Source organism: Ictidomys tridecemlineatus, chromosome 4 (assembly GCF_052094955.1).
Source record: "Ictidomys tridecemlineatus isolate mIctTri1 chromosome 4, mIctTri1.hap1, whole genome shotgun sequence".
Taxonomy (NCBI): domain Eukaryota; kingdom Metazoa; phylum Chordata; class Mammalia; order Rodentia; family Sciuridae; genus Ictidomys; species Ictidomys tridecemlineatus.
Window position 1 is genome coordinate 167702219 of NC_135480.1, and position 27657 is coordinate 167729875.

General features: G+C 39.2%; 1 protein-coding gene across 5 annotated transcripts in view; it reads right to left on the bottom strand.

Moving 5' to 3' along the window:
* Positions 1-17110: 17110 nt before the first annotated feature.
* Positions 17111-27657, bottom strand: part of Mob3b (MOB kinase activator 3B) — a 186899-nt gene continuing 176352 nt past the window's right edge. For all 5 annotated transcript variants that reach the window (XM_021732350.3, XM_005334194.5, XM_078047729.1 and 2 more), the window contains exon 4: positions 17111-18965. In XM_021732350.3, the coding sequence (XP_021588025.1) occupies positions 18936-18965 (30 nt within the window). In that variant the 3' untranslated portion in view covers positions 17111-18935. The remainder of the gene's footprint in view (positions 18966-27657) is intronic.

The following is a 27657-nucleotide window of genomic DNA, read 5'->3' on the forward strand; positions in this document are numbered from 1 at the left end:
CACCACAATCTGTGTGTGTGTGTGTGTGTGTGTGTGTGTGTGTGTGTGTGTATAACACAGTGATTAAGAAGCTCTGGAGATAAACTGTTAGGGTATGTATCCCAGCTTCACCACTAACCAGCTACATGACCTTGGGTAAGACTCTTACCCGAACCCTCAATATCCTCACCTGTAAAATGGAAATAGTAACAGGACCTGCTTCCTAGGATTGTGACGAGAATTAGTTTATATACTCTAAATAAAATGCATGATGCATAGCTCTACATGAGGACAGGGATTTCCCCTGTGTGAGCTACCACTGTCCCAGCATGCAATCAGGACCCAGGTTCTACTTTCACAGACTAGTGAAAGTAGAACCTGGGTCCTGATTGCATGCTGATTGCTAGTGTCACCAATACTTCCCTCCATAAATGTTACAAAGATGGGATGAGACATAATACATCCAGAGTCAAGCACAGTGCTTGGCACCAAATTAATCCTCAGTAAATAAATTCTGAGCCTTTCTTTCCCCTAAAATGCCTTTCTAATTCCTAATGAGGCACTTAGCATACTCATCTGCTCTGTTCCAAGTCCTTTCTTCTTCTTTTCCCCACATTTTTTAATGGTACATTAGAGTTGTACATAATGCTGGGATTTGTTGTGACATATTCATACATATACACAATATAACAATATAATTTGACCAATATCACTCCCCAGAATTTCCCCTAGTTCTCCCACCTCCCACTTCTTGGACCCTTTCCTCTATTGGTCTCCTTTTGATTTTTTTGAGATTCCCACATCTCCCCCAACTTTCTTTTCCTTTTTCCTCTCTAACTTTCACATAAGAGAGAAAAATATGACCTTTGGCCTTCTGAATTTGGCTTATTTTGCTTAGCATAATGATCTTAAATTTCATCCATTTTCCTGCAAATAGCATGATTTCATTTTTCTTTATTGTTGAATAGAACTCCAGTGTGTACACACACACACACACACACACACACACACATCACATCACATTTTCTTTATCATCCATGGACACCTAGGATGATTCCTTAGTTTGGCTATTGTGAATTTTGCTTCTATAAACATGGATATACATGTATCCCTGTAGTAAGATGATTCTTTTTAATTTTTTTTTCAAATATTATTTTTCAGTTGTAGTTGGACACAATGTCTTTATTGTATTTCTATGTGGTGCTGAGGATAGAACCCAGGGCCTCATATGTGCTAGGCGAGTGCTCCACCGCTGAGCCACAACCCCAGCCCCAAGATGATTTTAATTCTTCAGGATAAATACCGAGTGCATCAATATTTAGCTGCATCATATTGTCTTTCTTGCCTAGGCTTTTGAGGAAATGCCATATTTTTTTCCATACTGGCTATACTAACTCACAATCCCATCAACAGTGTAAAAGAATTCATTTTCTCTACATCCTCTCCAGCTTTTATTATTATTTGTATTCTTGAAGACTCCCATTCTGACTGGTGTGAGATGAAATTTCACTGTAGTTTTGATTTACATTCCCCTAATTGTTAATGATATCGAACATTTTTTTTTCATGCATTTGTTGGCATTTGTATTTCTTCTTTTGCCCATTTATTAATTAGATTTTGGGTTTAAAGATTTTTTGAGTTCTTTATTTTTTTATATTAATAAAAAGTAGCTAGCAAAAATTTTCTCCCATTCTTCACATTCCTGATTGTTTCCTTTGCTGTGTAGAAGCTTTCTAATTTTATGCCATCCCACTTATTAACTCTTGGCATTATTTCCTGAGCTGTAGGGGTCCTATTGAGAAAGTCATTGCCTGTGCCTATATAATGGAGTGTTGACCTTGTTTTCTTCTAGAAGTTGCATAGTTTCTGGTCTTATTCCTAGGTCTTTGATCCATTTTTAGTCTGATCTTTGTGCAAGGTGACAAATAGGGTCTAGTTTCATTCTTTTACATTCCCAGCACCATTTGTTTAAAAGGCTGGTTTTCTCCAATGTACATTGGCATTTTTGTCAAGGATCAGACTGTAGTTATATGGGTTTGTTTTTTTTATTCTGCACCATTGGTCTATGTGTCTGTTTTTATGCTGTACCATGCAGTTTTTTGTTACAAAAGCTCTTTAGTATAATTTGATGTCAGGTGTTATGATACTTCCAGCATCACTTTTTTGGGGGGGGGCTTGGAATTGCTGTGGCTATTCTGATCTTTTATTCTTCCAGATGAATTTTAGGACTATTTTCTTCTGGTTCTGTGAAGAATGTCATTGTTATTTTGATAGGGATTTAATTGAATATGTATATTGCTTTTGGTAGCATGGCCATTTTTACAATATTAATTCTGCCTATCCATGAACAATATTAATTTTGTCTATCCTTCTTTCTACTGAGATCTTTTCATTTTCTGAGTTCTTCAATTTTTTTCTTCAGTGTTCTATAGTTTTTATTGTAAGAGACATTTCTCCTCTTTGATTAGATTATTCACAGTTTTTATTTTTATTTTTTTAGGCTATTGTGAATGGAATTGTTTTCCTGATTTATTTCTCAACAGATTCATTGTTTGTTTTTATTATAAGAGATATTTCTCCTCCTTGGTTAGATTATTCCTAGTTTTTATTTTTTTAGGCTCTTGTGAATGGAATTGTCTTCCTGATTTCTTTCTCAATAGATTCATTGTTGGTATATAGAAAAGCTAATTTTTTGTATGTTGATTTTATAACCTGCTACATTGCTAAGTTTGTTTCTAAGTTCTAGCAATCTTTTGGTGGAGTTTTTTGGATTTTCTAGGTATAGGTATATCATCTGCAAATAGTATAATTTGACTTCTTCTTTCCCTGTTTTCATACACTTTTATTTCCTTCTCTTGCCTAATTGCTCTAGCTAGAATTTCTAGCATTATATTCAACAGAGTGGTTAAAGTGGACATCCTTGCCTTGTTCCAGATTTTAAAGTAAATGCTTTCAGTTTTTCCCCATCTGCTATGAGATTGGCTTTGGGTTTTTTCACATATAGCCTTTATGATGTTAAGGTAGGTTCTTTCTATCCCTAGTCTCTTCAGTGTTTTTATCATGATTGGGTGCTGAATTTTGTCAAAGGCCTTCTTTCATGTATTAGATGACTAAGTGATTTTTGTCTTTAATTCTGTTTGTGTAATGAATCACATTTATTGATTTGTGTATGTTGAACCATCCTTGCATTTCTGGAATAAAACCAACTTGATTGTGATATACACTATTCTTAATATATGGTTGAAAACAATTTGCTAATATTTTATAAAGATTTTTGCATCTACTCATCAGGAATATTGGTCTCTAGTTTTCTTTCCTTGAGGTGTCCTTTTCTGGTTTTGCTGTGTGATTCTGGCTTCATAGAACAAATTGGGAAATGTTCCATCCATTTTTATTTCATAGAATAATTTGAAGAGTTTTGGCATCCGTTCTTTCAAGGTTTGATAGAGTTCATCTGAGAATTCATCCTGGCCTCTTCTTTGTTGAAAGACTCTTTATTACTGCTTCTATCTCATTACAAGTATTAGTCTATTTTTTTAATGTCTTCTTGATTGAGTTTTGAAGACTGTATTTTTGTAGAAATGTATCAATTTCTTTAGGTTTTCCAATTTATTGGAGTGTAAGTTTTCAAAATAGTCCCTATTGATCCACTGAATTTCTTTGATGTCTGTAGTGATTTCTCTTTTTTCATATCTAATTTTATTAATTTGTGTATTCTATCTTTTGTATTGTGGTTAGTTTGGCCAAGAACTTATCAATCTTATTTATCTTTTCAGAGACACAAGTCTTCATGTCATTAATTTTTTGTATTGTTTTTTATTCTCAAGCTCATTGATTTGGGTTCTGATCTTAATTATATCCTTCTTTCTACTGAATTGGTTTGTTCTTCTCTTTCAAGGGCCTTGAGATTCATCATCATGTTATTTATTTGGGATCTTTCTGATTTCCTTATGCAAGCACTCATACCTCTAAACTTTTTTCTTGGAACTGCCTTCAAAGTGTCCCAGAAGTTCTTGTATGTTGTATCACTATCCTCATTTAAATCTAAGAATTTTAAAATTTCTCCATTGATTTATTCTGTCACTAATCATTTAAAAGTGTATTGTTTAATCTCTATATGTTTATATAATTTCTGTAGGGTTTTGTTGTGTTGATTTCTGATTTTATTCCATTGTGATCTGATAAGATGCAAGGAATTATGCCCTTTATTTTCTGTATTGGCTAAGGTTGCTTTTTGGCCTAAAACATGGTGTGTTTTGAAGAAGGTTCATGAACTACTTAGAAGAAAGTGTATTTGGCTATAGTTCAACGAAACATTCTATAGATGTCTGTTAAGTCCATTTGATTTATAATTACAAATTTTGGGGGCCCAAAGAGTCTTACTGAGTTTATGTCTGGAGGACCTGTCTATCTAATGGTAAGAGAACTGTGTTGAAGTCACCTGGAGTCTACTTGAGGCTTCACTTTGAGTAGTGTCTCTTTTATGTAATTAGTTACACCCACATTTGGATCATAAATATTTGTTATTGCTCTATCTTCTTGTTGGATTGTTCTCTTTATGAGTGAGAGTTGACATTCTTTGTCTCTTCTGGTAAATTATGAGTTGAAGTGTGCTTTGTCAGATATGAGAGTACTACTTTTGTTTGTTTTAGAGCTCCATTCATGTGGTATATCAATTTCTATACTTTCGGTTTCAGCCTGTGGCTGCCTTTGCCTGTAAGGTACAGTTCTTGCAAACAACATATAGTTGGGACATGTTTTTTTATTCATTCTGAGAATCTGTCTTTTAATTGGAGAGATGAGACCATTTACATTCAATGTTATAGAGAGATGTTTATTAATTTCTGCCATTTTGATTTATTGATGTTTAATTTGGTCCCATTTCTCATTTTCTTAGCTCCTCTTCAAATGACATTTGTTATTTCTGAGCTCTTGAATTTGAATTTGAGCTCTTTCATGTCGAGTATTTCTTTAAGTTCTGTAGTCCTGTTTTAGTAGTCATGAAGTATTTTGGCTTCTGCTTATCTTGGAAGATTTTTATTTCTTATTCAATTTTTAAGAATATCTTTGCAGGATATAGCAATCTTGGTTGAGTTATCCTTTGAAGACTTAGGATACATCATTCTAAGCTCTCCTTACTTTTAGAGTTTGTGCTAAGAAATTGGAAGTGATTCTGATTAGCTTGCCTCTAACTATGACTTGATGTTTTTCTCTTGAGGCTTCTAAAATTCTAACTGTGTTTTGTATATTGACATTTTAATTATAATGTGACATAAAGAGGTTCTTGTAAATGGTGTTCTGAATGCTTCCTGTATCCATCTCATTCTCACAGTTTGGAAAATTTTCTGATAATATTTCCCTGAGGAAGTTATCCATTTCATTAGCCTGCATCTCCCAACCCTCTTCAATTGCAATGATTGTCAAATTTGGTCTATTAATATTGTCCCAGAGTTCTTTTATATTCTTGTCATGGTTACTTGTTTTATTTAAAGTCTGACTGTTCAAGACTGACCAGTTGTCTTTCAGCTCTAAGATTCTGTCTATAGCATGATGTAATCTATTAGAGAGACTTTCAACTAAATATTTATTTGATTTATTGTCTTTAATTACCATAATTTTTGTTTGATTCTTTTTCAATATTTCTATCTCCTTATTGAATTTCTCATTCATATCCTGTAGTGATTTCTTCATTCGTTCAATTGTTTTTTCTGTTCTATTGGAAATTAATTGATCAATTTTATAATCATTCTTTTGAATTATTTATCTGTTATTTCATCCACTTCAACATCTTTTGGGTCAGTGGCTGGTGAATTATGAACTTTAGGAGGTGTCATGTTACCTTGTTTTTTCATGTTTTGTATCCCTGTGTTGAGTTTCATGCATCTGTTGGGAGAGGGATTTCTCTTCCACTCATGTGTGGCCCTGTTTAGGGCAGAGTCTTCATTTGCCAATATGTCTTAGCGTGATCTAGATTGAGATCCCTTTGTGTTAATTCTCTCTGTTTTTGCTAAAACAGTGGATGCCATGGGTAGAACCTGAGGCCCCACCCCTAACCATTTCTATTTGGGGTCTGGTTTTTAATTTGTGTTTTTCTCTTTTCTATTCTTTATATTACAGTATACTAAAGATTGAGTCTCACCACTTTGTGGAGCAAGGTGTGCTATATTTTGGTTGCGTTGATCTCAACAACAGAGTTAGTACCTTATAAACTTTTCCTGTCTCTAAAGGTTCCCAGAACCTCATAGTAGGGGGAACCAAATAATAGCAACAAACAATGCAAACAATATATAGTTTTAAAGTAAATACTTGGTTCCTACTATGACATCTACAATGCTAATTACCACAAAAAACAGAAGTTTTAGGTTCAACAATTGCCAACAGCAAAAATAATAAGTAACCATAAACTGGATCCTACATTAAAGTCAACAACAGGTGTCAATGCTGTCATCTACAGCAGCAATAATTGCAACAGTATAAATGATGGGAACAGGAGTTGTATAAATGCATCAGTTCCAAAAAATGATAAAAATGCAGTTAATTAAAAGAAAATAAAATGTGATAGGAGTTTATAATTTCAAAAAGTGAACAGAGACTGCAGAAGAGAGGTATTAGGTGATAGTTTGAAGAAAGGAGGAGAAAATAGGAAAAAAAAGGGAGAGAGAAAGAGAGAAAGAACCAGGATATCTGGCTATTAGCAGGAGAAGAAAAGAGAGTGAGACAAGAGAAATAAATAAATAAAAACCAAACCAAACAACCCAAAATACACAAACTAAAAACCCTAACTCTCAAACAACAAGGAAAAATAACATCATTAAAAAAATGCTATACATGAGAAAAAAGAAAAAATACGTATATGTCCATGAACCAATCAGCACAGCAAGAAAACACACACACACACACACACACACACACACACACACACACAGAAAAAGATTCTTAATGAATGAAGGAATCATTTCCACTGAGGTGGTCAAAAATAGTACAGGAGAATGGATTGTCATAGTCTATGCCCAAATGTCTTTCTTCCGGTTTCCTCTTGGGTTATGTACTAAGGAGGGGGGGGCAGTTTAGGGAAATGGTAACCACTTCTTTTTGTGTTGCTCACCAGGATGCCCCAGTGTAGTGGCCCAAGGCTGAAGGTGGTTGAAATGTTTCAGTTTCCCTTATCATCAGTATGAGGTAGGATGGGATGACAGGTACTGTCAATTGGGATTTTGTCTTCGCAGACTAGATCTATGCACTTCCAGGGTGGGGCTGTTACAGAGTTCTGTGAGAGGAGTTCTGTGGCTGGAGTTTAGTCTAGTCAGCCTTTGGGACTTAGTTGAGTGGTGTCAGAGAGATGAGATCAATATACCCCCAGGGCCTGGCAGTTGCTGAGCTCAGTCAGAAGTCTGAATCTCTTGAGCCTCATGGAACAGGGGAGCCAATCCTTCACACATACTGCTGCCCATAAACAAGGCCTTTTCAGTCTTATTCCCTGAATATATTCACACTTACCGGTTCAGATTCCTAGACTTCTTTGGCTGGTCACATGAGCCAAGACTCAGAAAAGCAAGCTGGGTTCCCCTTCACCTTTCTGACTGAAATCCCCTTGGGTACAATCTTCTCTGTTCCTTTTTCACTCCCATTCTGCTAGGTACACCCTGGGCCACAGGACAGGTACTTGCCTATCAATGTTTGTTCTGATCTTCTTGCTCCCTTGCAGCTACAGCATGGCCGCCTCAAGATGGCTCCCGTCTTAGCTCTCGGCAGCCAGCTGAGAAACAGAGCACTTTTCAAATACTAGTTGGCGATGCAGCCTCTGGATCAGCTAAGTTCAGGCTGCTTTTCTGATCTCAGTTTCTTCCTCCCTCTGTGGTGAACCAGCACCACTACCACTGTCACAATTGCCTTGGCTCCAATGTACACTTTCTTCTTTATTTAGTGTACCCAAATTTCTGAGTCTCCAAGACACTCTGACTGTCCAATAATAAATTTTAGTGAAATCCATCTTTCACCCACCTCGATGGGAAGCAGTACTCCTGCTGCTTAAATCCTGAGCCACAGAGTGACTGGGAATGCAGGCTTCTTCTAGCCTGCATCTCGAATCTCCCCTAGACTTTCTAAAGCAGTAACTCTGGAATGCATAAGCAGCAAGGATGTTTATTTTAAAATTACTCATCTTTCTGTCCTTTTTACAACAGGTGAGGGGCTTGAGTACCTTCCTGTCATATTTCTCCATCCAAGTGACACAGAAGTTTTTTGAAGTCACTTAGGAGAGATAATTTGAATTCCAATTAAATATTATGAGACCAAAGGCTTACCTTCTTATGAATGCAGACAGGACAGGGAAATGATTGGTTTATGATTCTTAGGGTCTTCTGGAGTTGGATTTTTTTTTTAATTTCAAACCTGTAAGATCACAGGGTTTTTCTGAATTCATGGTCCAGATTATTTCCTGCTAGTGCTTATACTAACACTATACTTCATGCCATCTGTACAATCTCATGCTGAAATTGGGTTTGTACTACAAATTGCTCCTTAGACGTGTGAGGTGAAGCTTACTTTTTTGAATGAATTTTCCTTACTTTCATGCAGCATTTGCTTATCTAATGATTTAATATATTATGTATATATGTGATTTTATGATATGATTTGTGTTTATTGACTTAAATCATTATATGTTATATTCTATCCGTTATCTGTTCATCTCTTGATGAATGCTTCCTCCTTTGATGTTCTGTGGTTGAATTCTTTTGTGAATAATATCAATGAAGCCCTAGGAATGGACATATTTATTTCATCCAGCATATTTATTTTCATCACAGCATATTTATTTCATCTAGCCTTAAAACCTAAGCTTGAATTGCTTCCTGACATATTAAAGATCTCCCATTGGAACCAGGAACCAGAGAACATTTATGGTCTGCGTAACTTCCAGTGACCTCAAAGGAAGTTTGAGTGAATCAAATTGCTGCTTTTAGCATATGATGAATCCCTATTTATTTCTGAATTAAGTAAATGGAATATATGCAATAATAATCTTACTGCCTCTCAGTTACATATTTCTGATGGTTCATGTACCCACATATATTATAACTGAAGAAGTAATGCCACTTAATTTCTTTAGTGGAAGAGGAAAATTAGCAAAAATTAACTGTGATAGTTTTTCAAATTATTGATTATAAAGATAACATCTCGTGCTTTGGGTATTTCTTTTTATTAATTTTTAAGAGCCTGCTTGGATTCCTGTGAGTGAAATGTATGTTTCGCTTACATTTTAGAGGCAAGGAGCAAGACCCAGAAATTTCTTATGTACCTTTCAAATTGTCATAGCAATACCTTGAACCCACCTTGGGAGATTCTTTATAGACTTTTTAAATTGGTTTCCACCTCCTGCTCACCTGGGAACCCCCCTTTAGCCTTTAGTCTTCCCCTCACATCACCAATGAACAAGTCATTCTGACAAAATTGGTTTCCCTATCTGATCCATTTTCCCATCTTATTTTTGATTCAGGGTCTCCTTTATAGTCTTGAATACCTGTTGTATGAAAAAAATGTACACTCTGATCTCAGATGGACTGATCATAGAAATGCCAATGCAACCATAGAACGTATGACCAGGAAAGAGCCTGAAGACTGGATCGCTAACGACATGGAGTGTGTGTCCAGAGAGGGGACCAGTCTGAAAGAGTGTCCATGCCAAATGGGTGAAGGTATCCCTTGTAGTGTTAAGAATGTGGGTACTTGAGGCTGGGGATGTAGCTCCGTGGTAGTGCACTTGCCTACCATGTGGAAGGCCCCGGGTTCAATCCCCAGCCCTGAAAACAGAAAAAGAATGTGACTCCTCTGGAGAATTGTGTGAATCAAATCCTGCTTCATCATTTTCTTGCTTGTGACCTTAGATGAATTTCTTAGTAACCTTGACTATAAGGCGAGGATATGCATGGAGAAGCAAATTCATGTCACTGCCACAACCATGCTTAGTGTGTACTTGGTTTATAAAAAGCACTCGATAGCACTTAGTTGATATATAACTTTGGTGTTACAGCATCAAATTGATGTCATCATTATTATATATATTGTTTTGGATTAATCTTTCTCTAGTAGATCTTAATTAGGCATTTATCTCCCATGGGAATTTATTTATCTGCCAAATGTTTGTTGAGTATGTACTATGTGACAGACTATATTCCAGGTGATACATATCTATACACAATATAGCGATCCCGGATGTCATGGAGTTTATATTCTAGTGGGAGGAGGTAGTGTACAACAAATCTAATTTAAAAAATGGTATAAGTGTTGTGGGGGAAAAGTGAAGGAATGCGAAGAAAGGGGGATGGTGAGTGCTGCAAGGTGTGATCAGCAGAGTTGTCACTGAGAAGGTGGCATCTTAGAGAGCTTGAAGGCGAGACATTAGAGAAGGGGATTTGGGGGATAAATGTCCAAGGCAAGTGAGTGACCAGTGTGTGTGCCCAGCCTGACTGAGCCCAGCAAGGAGGGCTCAGGTTGAAGAAGTGAGTAGGGGGCAGCTGGAGCCCAGGCTTATAGTCTGAGTGAAAGGGGGTCATATTGCAGGGTTTGGAGGATGGGCTGCATTTGGATTCACAGACAGGTAAGGAACTGTGGTTGTCGGCTTTTGGTTTCTGTGATCAAAATACCTGACAAAGACATCTTAGAGCAAGCTTATTTGGTTCCTAATTTCAGGGGTTAAGTCCACAGTCGGCCAGGCCCATTGCTCTGGGTCTAAGATAAGGCAGAACATCATGGCAGAAAGGCTGGCAGAGAAAAGCTCCTGGGTAGGGCAGCCAGAAAACAGAGGGCAGGGGAGAAGGGCCAGAGGGAAAATGAACCCTTCCAGGGCACTTCACAGTGACCCACCTCCTCCAGCCATGCCTCACCTACCTACAGTTACCAAAGCCTGTATTTCCAGTGGCTCTGGAGGCTGAGACAGGAGAATCAGGAGTTCAAAATCAGCCTCAGCAACAGTGAGGTGCTAAGCAACTCAGCGAGGCCCTGTCTCTAAAATAAAATACAAAACAGGGCTGGGGATGTGGCCCAGTGGTTGAGTATCCCTGAGTTCACTCCCTGGTACCAAAAAAAAAAAAAAAAAAAAAAAAAAAAAAAGTCAGTCCATTCAAACCAGGATGGACTGATAAGATTACAGCTCTCACAATCCAGTCATTCTACCTCTGAATATTTCTTCATTAACACAGGAACTTGGGGATGGGGGGCACCTATATCCAGAGCATAACAGAAACTCAGCTCCTTATTTTCCAGCCAATGTGACCTTCTCCAACTTGACTTTATCCTGACTAAAAGTTCTAAGCATAACAAGGTTTTGCCTTCATATAGACTCATGTGGACCAAATATCTCTGTTGTACCTTTACATAATTATACTCCTGATCAAGACGGTCCTAAGTGAAATTGGGTATGGTAGTGTATGCTGTAATCCCAGTGGCTCAGAGGCTGAGGCAGGAGGATCACAAGTTCAAAGACAACCTCAGCAACTTAGTGAGGTCCTAAGCAACTTAGCAAGAGGCTGTCTCAAAATAAAAAAATAAAAAGGGCTGGGGATTTGGCTCAGTGATTAAGTACACCTGGGTTCAATCTCTGGTACAAAAAAAAAAAAAAAGAAAAGAAAAAGAAAAAGAAAAGAAAAGGAAGAGCCCTAAGTGAGATAGTTTAATTTTAGATAAATAAATCAGAATCTGTCAGTTCACTAAAGGCTTCTGCCACCTGTGAATATCAGCTATCAAGAAGTTTTTGGCAATACAAAATGCAAAGACATATATCATAGAATGATATGCACAGTTGTGGGGAATGTGGAATGTTATCCCAATAAACACAGAATCTTATTCATACTCATTGTCCTGTATGTTCTATATATTTCTTGAAAATGTGTAGATTGTTCTCAATTGCTGATTTGATAATATGTGAAGACAGATCTCAAACATATGATATCATCTGCTGTAGAACAGATATTAAACTTAGTCTAATAGCCACATATAAAAACAAAGTTTAATTAGGTTGACTTCCTAATTTAGCTTTTTTTTTTTCTTGTACTAGAGATTGAATTCAAAGGCACTAAACCACTGAGCCACTTCCCCAGCACCCCCCGTCTTTTTTGTATTTTTTATTTAGAGACAGGATCTCACTGAGTTGCATAGGGCCTCACTAAATTGCTGAGGCTGGCTTTGAACTTGCGATCCTCCTGCCTTAGCCTCCTGAGTTACTGGGATTACAGGCATATGCCACTGAGCTGGCTTCATTTAGCTTTTAATCTATTAAATACTAGAAATTTTTGCTTGGTTTTGTCTTCATGAAAACTCAATAAGATGATGAATGCAACATTAAAACAATGAGCTGTTTTTAACTAAAACATCTCATTTTAGTTAAAACCATGAGATGTTTTAGTTAAAACATCATATTCTACCAAAATCTGTTTAGTGAAAGTAAACCTAGATAAAATATATAAATAATACTCCCACTTCTTTTCAATGACATTTATTTATCATTTGGGTCAATATAGTGAAGAAGCTTATTTGAAAGTAGAGTTGAAGGTTTAACATTTATGATAATTAAAAGACTAGACAGATTTAATTACCACTTTAATTTCTACAAAGGCACTGAGTTTCTATGGGAGTATTGATTTTTGTTGGGTGGTTTGAATTTATTTTCTTCTATGGCTTTTTCATTTGTCATCATTAATACAGTGTTGTTGCTAGAAAAAAAATTAAGAATATGGCAGATATTCAATGGGGGTGAGTTCAAAAATTAATAGGTGATCTTTGCAGACAGGCTGTAATATGGGTTGCAACTTGAGATGTAAATGAGAGCAAACTCGTAGTGAAAGGAGAAACACTAACTGCCAGTCAGCCTCACAGCTGGGAGACAAGTACAGGTGGGACTGGGCTAAATTGAAGAGCATATATGCTGTCTCAGTGATTCAGCCACCTTTCAGCCAATTTCTGTCCCATGAGAAAAAAAGCTTGGTATTGCCAAATCTGATTTTACAAGAGAAGCCCAAATTTCTGATTTTTTACATGTCAAATTTCCCAGTTTTTAAATGGCAACAAACTTAAAAATAAACACTTTTTTTCCCAGACATATATAAAAAAGATACAAGAAAACTCTGGAATCAGAACACAAGAAGCTAGTATGACAGGCTTAATTGTTTTGATAAGAAATGGACTCTGCTTCTCCCTATGTTAGACAAATCCTTATATCCCTGAAAAAATATATATATTTACTACCAGTTTTTCAAATATGTTTCCTTATTCTCCTAAACTAAGTTATTATATGAACAAATCTATAATCCCGGTGTACAGTTCAGGCATGGGACAATCAAACTACCTAAAAAACAAGTAACATACTGGCCAGCCAGAGATTAAAAATAGAGTTTGCATGCCCCGATCAATGAACTTTTTCTATGATCTGGTTTTATTATCTTTATATACTGGGTTATCATCAAATTAATATTAAATCCTACTACAAGAAAAAAAGTATGTCTAACACAATCTGTTGAGAAACTAAACTATATGCTTGATGCCTCTTAGAAAATTCTATAATAGGATAAAGATACTTCTGCTAAATACAAATATGTACATATGTGTTTTCAAATAAATTTTGAATTATGTTTTGTAGAATTTTTACTTTTCCTCTTATTCAACTATTCCAGGACAGTTTTAAGATGAAGAAATTAAATAAAATAGATATTAATTAAATATTATTAAATAAAATAAATAAGTCAAGCATTAAAGAAAGGCAGACCAGATGATGGTTACATGTCTTTTATTTATGACATTTGAATTTCTAAGCCCACATAGAACTGATTTTATAAATATCCTTTAGTTTTATCTTGCTTTTCTAATTGATTTAATTGTGTTAGTCTATCTTTCTTATAGCCAAACCCTTAACTTAATAACAAATGGAACTAAAAATATAGTCAACATTTTTTTTTTCCAGAAGTAGGTAAAAAAGATACAAGAAAACTCTGGAATCAGTACACAAGAAGCTGGTATGACAGATTAATTGTTTGATTAGAACTGGACTCTTCCCTCTATATTATACAAATCCTTACATAATGTCACTGAAAATTCTTACCCAGAGTTAATACCTGCCCAGAAGGAAAGAGTCTATTATAAAAGTGTTTTGCTGATATATTTTTTTAAAGCAGGAAAGCAATCATTATTTCAAAACACACTTTGTTTGGCTAATTCTAAGAATCACCAGTTTCTTCAAACCAAAGTGATCACAGCAAGAGGAACAACGCTATTATCCAGATGACATCTCCCTCTCCCCTTATTAATTGTGCCTTTCTACCATTTCTTGAAGACATGGCCATACTTTTCCTACAACTTTTTTTTTTCCCTTACAGCATGATACTCATCGAGTATGGAAGAGACACCAGGTTAGAGACCATAGGAAGTGATGTGCTTCTATCACTGATAGATTGGCATAAACCACCACAAAGAGATGAGTGGAACTCTAGTTCCTTCATGTTTTCCCTGTTAAAGAGGCGATTGAAAACAACAACCCAACCCAAGCAGTGTAATCTAATGTTAAAAATAGGAAGAAAGAAAATTCAGGGAGGATAGCCAAAATGGTTGGTTATAACATAGGGAAGAGTTTTGTATGGATACTTAATTTCTTTTAAAATTCTATAAGTGTATAAAAAGAAAGTCAGGACTTAACAAAGACACAACAGAGTTTCTAGAAGGCATGAACTAATTTCTTATCAGGTTTATTATAGTTGGTGGCATTCATAATGCAAACTTGGGAAGAGCTTTGGGAAGCTTTCTTAGTTGAACAATAGAAATGGGTACCAACAGGTCAGCCAAGAAGGTGCTGTCGTTGGGAGAACTCTAAAGGAAACAAGATTGAAGGACCATTGGAAACAATCTTGAAAAACTTCACAGATGTGCAAAGGAAGTTCTCTTTATTATGTAATTACTAATGCTGAACTGTCCCTGGATTTTTTAAAGATGGGACACAGAAAAGATGTGCTGAAATTCAAACAGTACTTTGCTGGAATCAAAGTGGAAGGATTTCAGATATTGTGGAGTTTCAGTAGGTTCTACCAGAGGATGCTGCAGAGTTTCTATGCCTGGAGATCTGTGAGAGGAGAACAGATTTTCAATGGGAATGTCACTGACATGGCCTGGGAGGTAGAAGGAATGGATTAAGAAATCTCTCAAAGCTCCTCCCATTCATCCTGAATCTAAGACTCTGGGTCCTAAGAAATCAGAAAATACTCAGGGAAGAAAAAATTGACAACCCAAGGAGCAGGAATGACTCTAGATGAGTGTTTCTTAATCTACTTTTTTTTCCCCCCATTATTTTTCTACTGAGGAACTTTTTTGGCATTTTACTCCTACTCATGTCCTCCCACCCCTTATTCCATCCTTCATAAGATTTTAATACCACATAAATACTTCGTATCTGATTATGTGCTGTGGTACTTTGGAGGGCTACAACATATTATAAGATCTAAGATTCTCCCTCCGAGAAACATTTGGAAATCCCTCTCAACAAGAAGGTTCTCTGAATAAACCATGGGTCTGAGTGGGAGGTCACTAAGGACAGGAGGATACAATGTTACACGTATTTCAACTCTGGCTATATGACCATACAAATTCTCATCAGCCAGGATGCCCACATATTGCCCACATGACAGGCCACTGTCCTGTTTCTCTTCCTTCTGTTAAATGGAAAGATGTGAATCTTTTGCCACTGGTATATCATCTAACTGCAGTGGGTACTCTCTTTGGGGATCATGGACTCTGGTTATTAAGAAATGGATGCTTACATGTATAGCTTCACCCTCTATAAAAACTAGGCTTAGTGAATTTCAGAGCTTAATAATGAATCATAGACGTTGATAACGGTTGGACCAGATAGATAGTACCTGCAGCCGCTGATCCTTCTTAATATTATGAAGAGATGTTAGACATGTGCTTCCTGATGTGATATAATAGGAAGAAACAACCTGACTTACATAGTATTCTTGCAAAAAAAAAAAAAAAAGAGCATAATCAGGAAACCAACCAAACAAAATCCTCCAGATTGTGGGACTTCCACGAGTAAAGTGGCTCGAATTCTTTAATAATGTCAGTCAGCTGGGTACAGTGGTGCATGCCTGCAATCTCAGCAAGTTGCAAGGCTGGCATGGGAGAATCACAATTTCAAGGTCAGCCTCAGCAATTTAACAAGACCCCGTCTCAACATAAAAAGATTTTAAATATGAACTGAGGATGTTGTTCAGTGGTAAAGTGTCCCTGGGTTCAACACCCAGTAGGAAAAATGATAATAATGTTCATAATGATGATGATGTCAGAGTCATGAACTGATGGACACACTGCACCATATACACATAACACAACACAGTGCCCCACAAACACACCTCACCACACGTATGCACAAAAGGGAAACTCTGGTCCATTATCTAGAGAGAAAAGCAATAAAAGGCAAAGTGTTATTCTTGATTGAATCCTAGATTTAAAAAAATAAACCATAAAGAATATTTTGAGTCAATTGAAGAATTTCAAACAGGGATTGTGTTGATGTTCAGTTTCTTGGAGGTGATAATGACACTGAAGATGATCAGGGCAAGGGTCATATTAAGAGGAGCTTGATGAAGAATCTTAAAGTTTTATGATGTCTACATCTTATTTTCAAATGATTGAGCACTCAGAACATGTATTTATGGTAAGAAAGAAAATGGAGCAAAATGTTAATTGATGCATTTAAGGGCATAAGGATGGATACTCATTATTATCTTTTAACTTTGAAATTTTCACTCCCCCTACTCCCACCCAAGTGGGAAAACAAGGAGGAGAGGGGACCAGGTTGGGAGAAAGAAGCAGGGTTGCCTGTCTCTGACCCCGAGGAATGGAGAAATCTGAGCCTTCCAGAAGCTCAGATTCTCCATTTGCAGTAAGAGATTTGTGGAAGACAAAATCAGGCCAAAGAGTTAAATTTTTTTTTCTATGAAGACTTTCCTTAGAATTTGCCAAACAAAGTTCTGTGGGAATAGGAACATCCTGTAATTAAAAAAATACAAGAGCAGTTTTTACTCTAGAAGAGTTGATTAGTGCAATTAGCAACATAGCCATGAGGAGAATGTTTCAAGAAGTACAAAAAATGTTTGGATGTTTAAATTTATTTCATACAGTTAGTAGACAACAACTTTATTAATGACAAATGTCTTCAGATTCTAGCCTTCCATTACACATTTCAGGAATTAGGGGCTCTTGTTTCCTCTGTATCCTTAAGACAGTTTCCCTCCACCCCAGTTAAAAGTTAGAATGAGAAGAATTTTTGCCTATCTTGGCCTCTCAAAGTTACTTAAGAGAAAAAAGAAAGTTTATTGTTGACCAGCGTGAACAACATGGAGAGAGGTAGCAGCATTTGGGTTCCATGAGACAATGTTTATAAGATAGGAAGCAAGGATCTGTGGTTGGGTCAGTGTCGAAGGCCACTGTGCACACAGTCAGCCCTTTCTTGGTTTGGACAGAAATTTCATGCCCTCTAGGCTTTTGTGACAGCCACAAATGATGTTAACACATTATGTATAATAAAAGGAAACCAGAGTCGCTCATTTCTCTTTTAATTGTTATTATATTAAGTGTGCTAATACATTCTTATCTACTTCCCTCCACCAACAGATAATTCATTACACTCAAATATCACTGGAAGTATTATTACCCCCTCGTCACAGGCTGGGCTGACAGGACCACAGTTTTTGTGAATGAATCAGAGAAGTCAACATTTCATCAATTACAACTATGTTAGGTTTCAAAAGGCAGGGCACAGTGCAGACGGTGTTATTCTGTCTACTGAAAGAGAAAAATTGGGGGAAAAATGGAATAATGCAGTTAGCTCCAGCTCTACTGCCACCTTGGTAACTGGGCACAATCAATGGGACTTTCCAGAAGTTAATTTTGTGCCATAACATAACATGGCAGAGGAGAAAGACTGGTTGAGTTTCAAGCTCAGAGAGCCAGTGAGTAAGGTGACAAATCAACAGAGAAGGGTGTATCATTGACATACACCAAATAACCAATTGTCCAGCCAGGACTCCCTGCTCTTTACAGAACAAACACTGCACTATTGTGGCTCAGGGATCTTACTGACCATTCTTGGTCATTTGTAACTTTCTTTCATTTCTCTTTTCTGGGAAACAGGAAAGAATATCAATAGGAGAGTCAAGGAATGATGCTTACTAAAAAAAAAAAAAGTACATTCTGATCAGGGCAAACTGGTAACTTGTTAGCTTTCTGCGAGTGGCCAGTCTCTTCCCTGGAGTTAGATTGTGAAGACCCTGTTTGGAACAGAGACAAGCCAGGCCCTGGAGTGGTCCCTGATAGAACTGCTTCTTAGGGAAATGGCATGGATGCTGCCAGATGGGCTTCAGATCTCACAGCTCCACAGCCCTGCAGAATGTGAAGCCACAGGATCAGAGTGGGAGCTTTCGGAGACCCAAAAGGAAGGCTTGTTATAGAAAAACTTGCTGTGTATCCAAAGTTCCCAAATTTACTTGGTACTTAAGAAAGCAAATGACCGAAAAGTCAACCGGCTGACAAGACAGGTAAGTGGAAAGGTCCTAATAAACATCTCAGTCTTAAAACCTGAATTCCAGTAAAGCTTAGGCGGCAGGTCACAGGCAGAACCATGACATGCACGGAAGTGCAGAGGCCCCTCCTGGACGATTCCTGAGCCGGAAGGGTCAAGGGCTGGTCCTTCTTCCATGTTGTGGTCTTCTGGTCCACAGGTCTGGTCTAGCAGCACTCAGAGGGTTAAGAGCACATGAAGTGAGTGGGGAACGTGTCTCTCAGGGGTCACTGATCGACTCCACCTCTTCTGCTCCGGGAAGTAGGTGCACCATTTCATCCAGGGAGGTCCGCTTTCTGTCCACCTGGGGCTCCAGGAGGAAACGGCTTTCCTTTCTTCCGAAGGACGAGATGGAGCATTAGTGACACATCCTGCTCGTCATCTCTTTCTGGAAAGCAAGGAAAGAAGGGTGGTTAGAAGAAACTATAAGCACAGCAATGATGGGATGAGGATTCTGAACTCTCAGGACCTGCAGGTTGCAAGCATGGCCCATGAATAAGGTTCAGCATGAGGATGTGTTCCATTCAGTCCACAGACTTATTTATTTATGTATTTTCTTTAATTAAGGTACTGTTTAAAGAGTTTTACTGTCTTGCCAAAAATCCAAGTTGCTTGCTTTTTCTGAAACTTTGAAAGATCTGGAGCCACTGAGAAGCTGGAGTTGAAGAATGTCTGTCCTCTTCAGACAGAAAAAAATGCTCTCCAGATTGCCCCAGTCCTCCCCCACATTCTCAGTTGTGTCCCCAAGGGAAGTATCACTTGCCAACCGATATGATAAGTGGATTTGGACAGCTATTGTTAGAGAACAACTTCTCTTTAGCTAAGTTTCAGTCAAAGTTGGAAAAATGAATAATTTCAATATGTAGAAGTCAATAAAAAGCAGGAGAGAGGACATTCTTCATGGAAATGAAGACTGTACCAAAAGTGTCTGACGTGCAGTCACCTGACATTCACCCATAGACATCGTGAACCTGGCCTTTGCGGACATTCACGGATCCCAAATGTGCTATCCTTTCTCTTCCTCTGGGATTCTGCATGGGCTGAACCCCTTGCCTATGACCAGTTCCTGCCACATCCCACCTACCCCTCTTTAACTTGGTTAATTGACATTCATTTTCCCAACTCAGAAAAGATGACTTCCACCTTCCTGAAAGAACTTCTGGCACTCGATACCAACCACAGGGGAAACATCCATTCCCTCCACCTGTGCACACCTGGTCCTTGCATAGGGTGTACTGTTTGGAACCTTTGTGAGTGTGTGTGGGTTCTGGGCATGTCTGTGGGCCCTACTGGACTGCACATTAATAAGGGTCCAGAAGAGGAAACACTTCTCATATCACAACACATGCTTCCACCTTTGTATCCCCCACCCCTAGCACAAGACTGGGCACCAGCTAGGGACTCCTCTTTCATCTCCAAGGATAGTGTGGGTAGCAAGCTGAAAATGAGCTCTGTGCCATTCAACATTTCAGGAGGACAAGGACAATGTTATTTTAATTAGATGAGTGAGTGGTTTCCAAGTTGCATCCAATCACCTTGGCCTACAAAGCAGGCAACATCTGAATCAAAGGAGCTCGACATGGAAGGGCCCAGGTGCTCAGAGAGAGTTATGTTCTAAAACCATACAAATGTGTTGGTTAAAGAAACAATATACAGCGCAGAATCTAGGCACTTTTGCATCCCTATAATACTATTAAATCTGGAAAATGACATACAAATGCATATATTGAAAAATTAAGCAACCATTTACTTATACATATTACTCATATTGCGTAGATGCCTGGGAGACAAGACTGCTGTATTCATGGAGCTGCAATCCATTGAGGAGAAAGAGGTGTGGATCACAAGCCAAAGCACCATGACATCAATGTAAGAATTTATCAGAGGAGAGGCTATGAAGCACAGAGCTACCAAGCTCACCTGGATTTCAGTCCTATTTCTGTCACACACTGCCCACCTGTGTGATCTCCCCAAACCTCCAGATCTTAATGCCCGGTTTTAGGCACACTTTCTCTAACCCCAGAGATGGGGCATATTCCCCTCTTCCACCCTTTCATAGCACCCGTCTTCACAATTGGACTCATCTATTATTTTCCTTCCTCCTCTTGGATTCATCCTTTGTAAAATCCTGTGGATCTGAGAGAAAAGGTTGTGTCTGTTGTTTGCTGTTGCATTCCCAGAGCTTGGCAATATTTTGTTTGATCAAGGAGTGAACAGATCTTCTATGTCCTCATCTGTAATGCAGAGAGTAATACTGACTTGAAAAGGTCACAGCAAGGTCAAGTGTATTAACATATGCTCAAAATACCTTAATTCTTTTTCTGATCTCTTCCTACAGAAAGATGTGGTTCAGAAGCATGAACATGGAGGCAGTCTTTCTTGCTGTGGGGAGGAGGCCTTGGAGACTTCTCTGATTACCACTAGAGAGATGCAAACTTTAGAAGGGAGGACCAATGGGGGTGGAGAGATGATACCTGAGTAAGTATCTGGTGTTGTTATGGTTGAAGCAGAGGGAGCTGTGACCATAGCAGGATGTGGATAGGTGAGTGCATAACTGTGCAAAAGAAAGACCCATGCTTCTGGTGAGAGGAATAGATAAACACCATGGCAACTCTGCAACAAATTTGCTGTTCCTTTTTAAGAGGCTCTTGTGGGTTTTTTTTTTTTGTTGTTGTTGTTTGTTTGTTTTTTGAGAAATAGGGCCTCACTAAGTTTCTAGGCTGGCCTCAAACTTATGATCCCTCCTGGCTCTGCCTCCCAAGTCTCTGGGATTATAGGCATGTGCCACCCCACTTGGCAATTGAATTGAAATGTCAGGTGTGTTAACTTTTGATGAAAAAGACAGGAAAAATAAGGTGGGAATGTAACAAGGGTATGTGTGTACATTTGAAAGAAAAATAAAGGAAGATAGTAAATATGGGATGGACACAATTTTAGCTTTATATCAAATATTATAATTATTCGCAATGGGTTAGCACTTTCAGAAAGAAAGACACTAGTGTTTGTTAAACACCCATAAAGTGCCAGGTGCTTTGGGGTGGTTATGTCTTTGCATCTGTATAACCTTAAGAATGAATTATGATCTTCATTTGGCAGAAGAGTCCTGGTCTCTGGGCAGGATGATTTGCTGAAGATAAATAGGAAAACTGCAGAGACGAAACAGGAGCAGTTGCATCCATTAAACAGAGGCATCTGCGTATCAGTCCCAGTGACTGCTGTTCCGCAGGTGTTATGTCACGTAACCCTGACTCTGACACATGAAAGATGTGCCATCTCTATGGAATTATGAGGAGGCAAGTTCAGGGAAGGAGAGTAAATTATCAAAGTCACACAGAATATGGCAGGTGTGGGATTTAAATTTAGGCCTATCTGGCTGCAAAGGTCAGCTCTTTCTACTATGCAATTTTAGTTTAAAGTTTTTCAGACATTCTTAAAAATATGTATTCAAGAGCTGTTGATGTATAAATTAATGACAGGTAGCTGTAAATCATTTTCTGAAGTTTGAAGATGCCAGAAATATTTTTTTTCTCCACCTGGACTTATGCCAATTTGAATCATAAATTGCAATGAAGAAATACTAAAACAATTGTGCCACTGAAAAACTGTGGATACTAAAAATATGAAAGTATTTTTTTTTTTTTTAAGATGGGTGAAGGTGAACAAACAGTTTCAGAGAGGATCTAGACTTATCCAAGGTCACTGAGTTAGTTTGTGAAAACTTAGGATTGAGGCTTTCCTCACAGTGTGCTGCCTCAACATGAAGAAGAAAAAACAAAAATAAAAACAAAACCCTGTTTCCTGGGATGGCTGTTAAACTTTACAGGGAAAGAATGGTGGGAACGGCAGATCAGAAACTTGACATTTCAATTGGACCCCCTTCAAAAATCTACAAGTCCCCAAGTTGTATTCTAGCACTTGTCCACTGGATGGCGCCAATCCGCCGTTTAAATAAAGCTAGTCTGCGGTGTGGGCTGCGGGGGCGGGGGAATCCAGCGGCCGTCCCCATCAGAGCCCTCCTGCAGGCGTCCAGCAGGGCCAAACGCATTCCTTCCTCCAGGGGACAGAGGTTCAAACTACTTCTAAGTAGAGCGCTAAGACGATTTTGCCATTGTTGGAGTCATAGAACGCCAGAAGTATTAAGACAGACCACTGAAAGAATTCCAAAAGGTGCTTTTGATTTCCGCAGATGATGAGAATTTTCGGAGAAATGTTCATAGAGCCTTACTCGACTAGTATATCAAGATTTTTTTTTCTTTTAAACACCAGTTTTTTTTTTTTTTTTTTCAGTGTGTCCAGGAATAAAGCAGAGGTTTGGTTGAGCCACTCAGTATGGTTTGGTACCTGGTTCTCCACTGCCAACAGCTTGACAAAGGCTGTGGGTAGCCAGGTCCCTCCACCCTCTGCTGACCTGCTAATCCCCATCATTCACCACCCCAGCCAGGCCAACAGGGCTTCTAGCAGTTTCTGGGAGGCTGTTTCTTCTCCCTGGTAAATCCTTTCTGCTTTTCTATGCCTGGCAAATGTTCATATCCTTCAAGTTTCAACTTCAGCTCCCAGAAAGCTACTAATGCCCCTTGTGGGTTGCCCCAAGGCCTTGCTCACATGCCTTACATCACTTTCTATTAGAGTGGGAATTCATTTCATTTTTGCCTCAGTCCTAGAAAACTCTTAAAACTCTTTGTTTTATATTAATGTATGATGAGGGATATTTCTTTCCAAGTCACCTGCAGCATAGATGGTTTGAGGGATCCAGCTATTTTAGGGACAAAATAGAAATTATGGGTCTAACATGAGTTTTTTTTTTTCCCTGTCTAAATGTAATTATGCACGTTTTCTATTTCTGATGTTTTGAGTTTTGCATAGTCTCTGCATTTTTATTTTAATACTCATACTTTTTTCTAAAAAAAACAAGTTATAGTAATTTAGAGAGAAATGAACACGGAAGTAGGTGCAGACTCCAGATTGAATCATATTTGGTTTTAGAAATGAAGTTACAGTGACCTTTGCCCCTAGCTTTTGTGGGGAACTTCTTCAATGTATATAACCTCTTTTTAAATTGAAACTGTTCTCCATTTGTTAGCCATTTCAAGAAGTCTTGGTATCCACAGACCAAACTTCCGGGAACTCTATGAGTCAGATGTTACTCTTATCTCTCAGCTTACCTATTTTTATAACTAAAGCAGAATAAATGGTCAAAAGAAATGCAATCACTTGAATGAACAATTTCTGACCCAGTCAAGACTACAAAGAAGACAACTCTTAACTCCTATTTTACAGCACTATGCCATTGCACATTTTATCAATCTATTTTTTACGTAAAATGCATATAGAAAAAATATTTACTAGGTGTTGGCCATCATGCCAGCATAACAATTTCAATAGGTTGACTTTAAGCATTATGAAACAGGTTCTGAAAAACTGACATCGCCATAGTAGACTCATAGACCACTGCTCAGGCAGGGAGGAAACAGGGACATCATCTAGTCCAATGCCTTCACTTTAGAGATGCAGAAACTCAGATTGTCAGAGAGCAAGTGTCCTCCCCACTCTGTGGATCTGGAAGAGGAAACCTGTGTCAAGGAGTCCTCAGATTGGGCTTGGTATGCTTCTGTTAAAACCCAGTGTCACAGGATGGCACCCCTTAGCCTAACCTGCTGTCAGGGCTCTCCACGACTTTCCTGTTAATTCCCAACTGCAGCATCCACTGCATTTCCTGAGCGGGGCTCCTCATACCCAGCCTCACCCCTGCACTCCCCATCACTCCTCCTCTCTTGACGCACCCATAGCCATTCCCCTACGGATGCTTTCACTTGTGCCTTTCTTCCCAGAACATCCTTCTCTCAACTCCATCACCCTTCAGTTCTCTCAGTCTGTTGTCACCTCCTCAGGGACATCTCTTACCCTACGTCACTCCCCTACCATCTGCAATAGGTCTCAGACGCTCCTTGTCCAGTTTCCCTTCATGCTTGTAGCACCTTCCAAATCATTCTGTGACCATTTATTACTTTTGTTCTAGCATGAGGCTACTCTCAAAGAGATGGATCAGATCTCATTTTCGCTTGAACCTTGGTACAAAGCACATATCAGGTGCTTTGAAAATATTTATTAGACTACAATTAATTGAAAAGCAATAATCAGGCCAAATAACATGAGAAGTGGGGGTGGGGGGTGCAACATGCACTGAGTACCTCCCAAGGTAGAGGGATTTACACTTAACTCTGTGCACTTCTTTCTCACCCTGCGGACAAACTAATTTACAGATGAGGAGTCACAGGCTCAGAGAATTGGGATATTGAGTCACTTTCCCAAGTTCACCTGACTTGTAAGTACAAGAATAAGGACCTGAACCCAGACCTTGTTGAATCCAAAACAAGCAAACAAATAAAAACCATGCTGTTCCCACTACTTGGTGAGGGGAGGAATAGTATCTTAAAAAAATATATATATATATAAATACTAGTGCTGCAACAACAGCATCTTGAGACCCATGTCTTCCTTTTGTTCACCCATTTTCTACTAATTCTCAGAAACAATAAGGAGAAAATGACTATGTACTTGAGCTCCTCCCCTCATCAGCCCCCTCCCCTCACTAAAAATCTCATGGCTTAAAATAGGTAGTGAAAAGTATACAACATAATGCTAGATTTGGATCTAATAGGGGTACAGGACACACATTCTATCTCTATCTGTATCTGTATCTCCATTTCAAAGAAAAAGGAGACAGAAAACAGGAGAGTTTCACTGCCCGGAGCACTTTCCCAATCAACACATTTTAAGGGTTATGCAAGATGATGGCTGCTGAAAACAGTGAAATTGAGTCCACCAGTAAAAGCTGTGGAGGCAGCAGCACAGCCTCTGGGGATCCCTTCCCAGACCCCATGCTGGAGTCTGGTCTCCTCTCTTCTCCCCTCTTCACCTCTGTTCTCCTCTCCTCTCCTCTCCTCAGGCCCATGCTCCACTAGAAAGAGATGGATCTAGAATGGGCTTGCACAGAAGCTAAGGGTGGACATTTCTGCTGGGCTGGATGTGTATCACCAACATCCTATAACTGGGAAGGTTAGGCACTTTGTCTGTAGAGGCCAGGTCAGAAAGATGGTGTTAGGTGGTGCCTTTCACCTTACATTCAGACTCTCCATATTGTATTCATATTATATCTATTTGTTTCTTGAACTATGAGCTATGTTTTTCCCCTCTTCCAGAAGTGTATGGAATAAAAATGTTGGCCATCTCAAAAATCCCATTTCTCCCACAGGGGTCCTCCTTTCCTCCATTCTGAAGAGCTGTGCTGGTGAGATCTTTGCCAAGGTTTCACCCATCCTCCCTGCCCACCCTGTCTCCTGCCAACACCCATCTCTCCCTCAGGCCAGATTTCTACACTCAAATTCACATGGGTATTTTGCTCTTTTCTCCATCTCCAGATCTAACCCCTTACGCAAAAGCAAGTCCTTTGGTCCGGGCAGTGTTCTTGAAGGAGTGATGAGGAAGAGAACTAAGAAATGTGGATTGTCCTCAGCAAGGAATGCTGGGGAACTCGGCTGGTCTGAGATAATTCCTGTCAGCAGACAGCAGCAAGGATCAGTGAGGTTCCTTCTGTCATCATGGCCCCAGGAGAGGCATGGTGATGCTGATGTCAAGGGTATTCCAGCATTGGGCCAGCATGGTCTGAGGGACTGTGAAATCAGAAGAAGTAGCTATAAAAATAAAAATCAACTGATCTCTCTTCCTCTAGCTAAAGGACTCAGAAGTTCCCACCACAACGCACAACCATGCCATGATACCAGTGTGTGGCCCAGGTGGAGAAGACGACTCTAAATCCTGCTGGTATCTTCAACCGTGCTGCCTAGAAAGATGAGGCTGAAGATACAAAGAGGTTTAATCTGGTCCTTACATCTCCATCTCGTCCCAGATAAAGTACCAGCAACTTCATGTGACCTTTATAATGTTAGGACCTGCCTCCCTCCCTTGGGCAGCCCAGAACCCAACCAGCTTCTGTATGTTTCTGTACTGTTCTGCATGGAGTGACCAGAACACTCCACAGCTCACACTTTTATGTCTATAAAGCCACCTAGCAATTTCAAGGAAGGGCACAGGACTCTAGTGTGAGGAAAGAGAAAGAAAAGCCCAGTAGCTGGTTGCTAAGGACATAGCCTGGCAGCTGGCCCTCCCTCAGACAGGGGCACAGTGCATTGCAAGGGAGATCCAGGACAATTATCGGGCTGTTTGCTGTAGGGAAATCCCTAGAAAAACAAAAGAAGGAAAAAAGTTAAGAAAAACAAACAAGCAAAATATAAAACATCCCAAACAACTCTTTGGCCCGTTCCCTGTGGGGAAGCTGGAACTGTTGACGGGTAGAGATGGTCTGTGAGCAGCTCTCTCGTGGCCTTGGGGCTCAGGGAAGCTTTGTCACAGGGCCACAGCTGTCCAAATTAGGATGACTTCCACTCTCAGTGGTGAGGGATTCCCCTCTCATTTTCTAGAATCCAAAGAGCTTATTGAATCAGAGGTGGTAATGCTGGCCTTCTCCTAAATACCTTGACAATTCCAGGGACAGGAATCTTCCCACCCCAACTCTTGTGAATGTGCAGGGAACCCCACCGGTGGGGCCTCCTGGGCAGGACCTTCTAAGGAGTCTTCAGTTCCATCGGGGCAGTATGAGGATGCAGCCTGGCTACACAGAATGCTCTCCTGTACCATTCCTAGCTGCTTCCCAGGATCCCGTGGGGGGAATGCTGCAGGTGGGGAGCTCTGTGTGCCGCCAGGGAGAATCTTCATGACCCACACTCGCCCTGGACTCAGAGCTCTTCACTGTGGCCCTGGGGCCTCTGAAGCAAGGAGCATCTAGCTCCTCTGCAGCTGTCAAGAGGGCAGGGCCTCTCAGCTGGAAGCTTCTGTTCAGAGGAGGCCAAACTGACCATCGAGTTAAGAGCACATTCCTTGCCAGGGGTCAGGAATGAGGCCTTAACATTATTTTCAAAACTATTTTTGTCATTTAGTTGTCATTTGGCAGGAACTGAGGAAGAATTCCAGTAGGAGACTGACCGTAGTGACCCTAAATTGTTGGAACAAGGCTTTATACATAC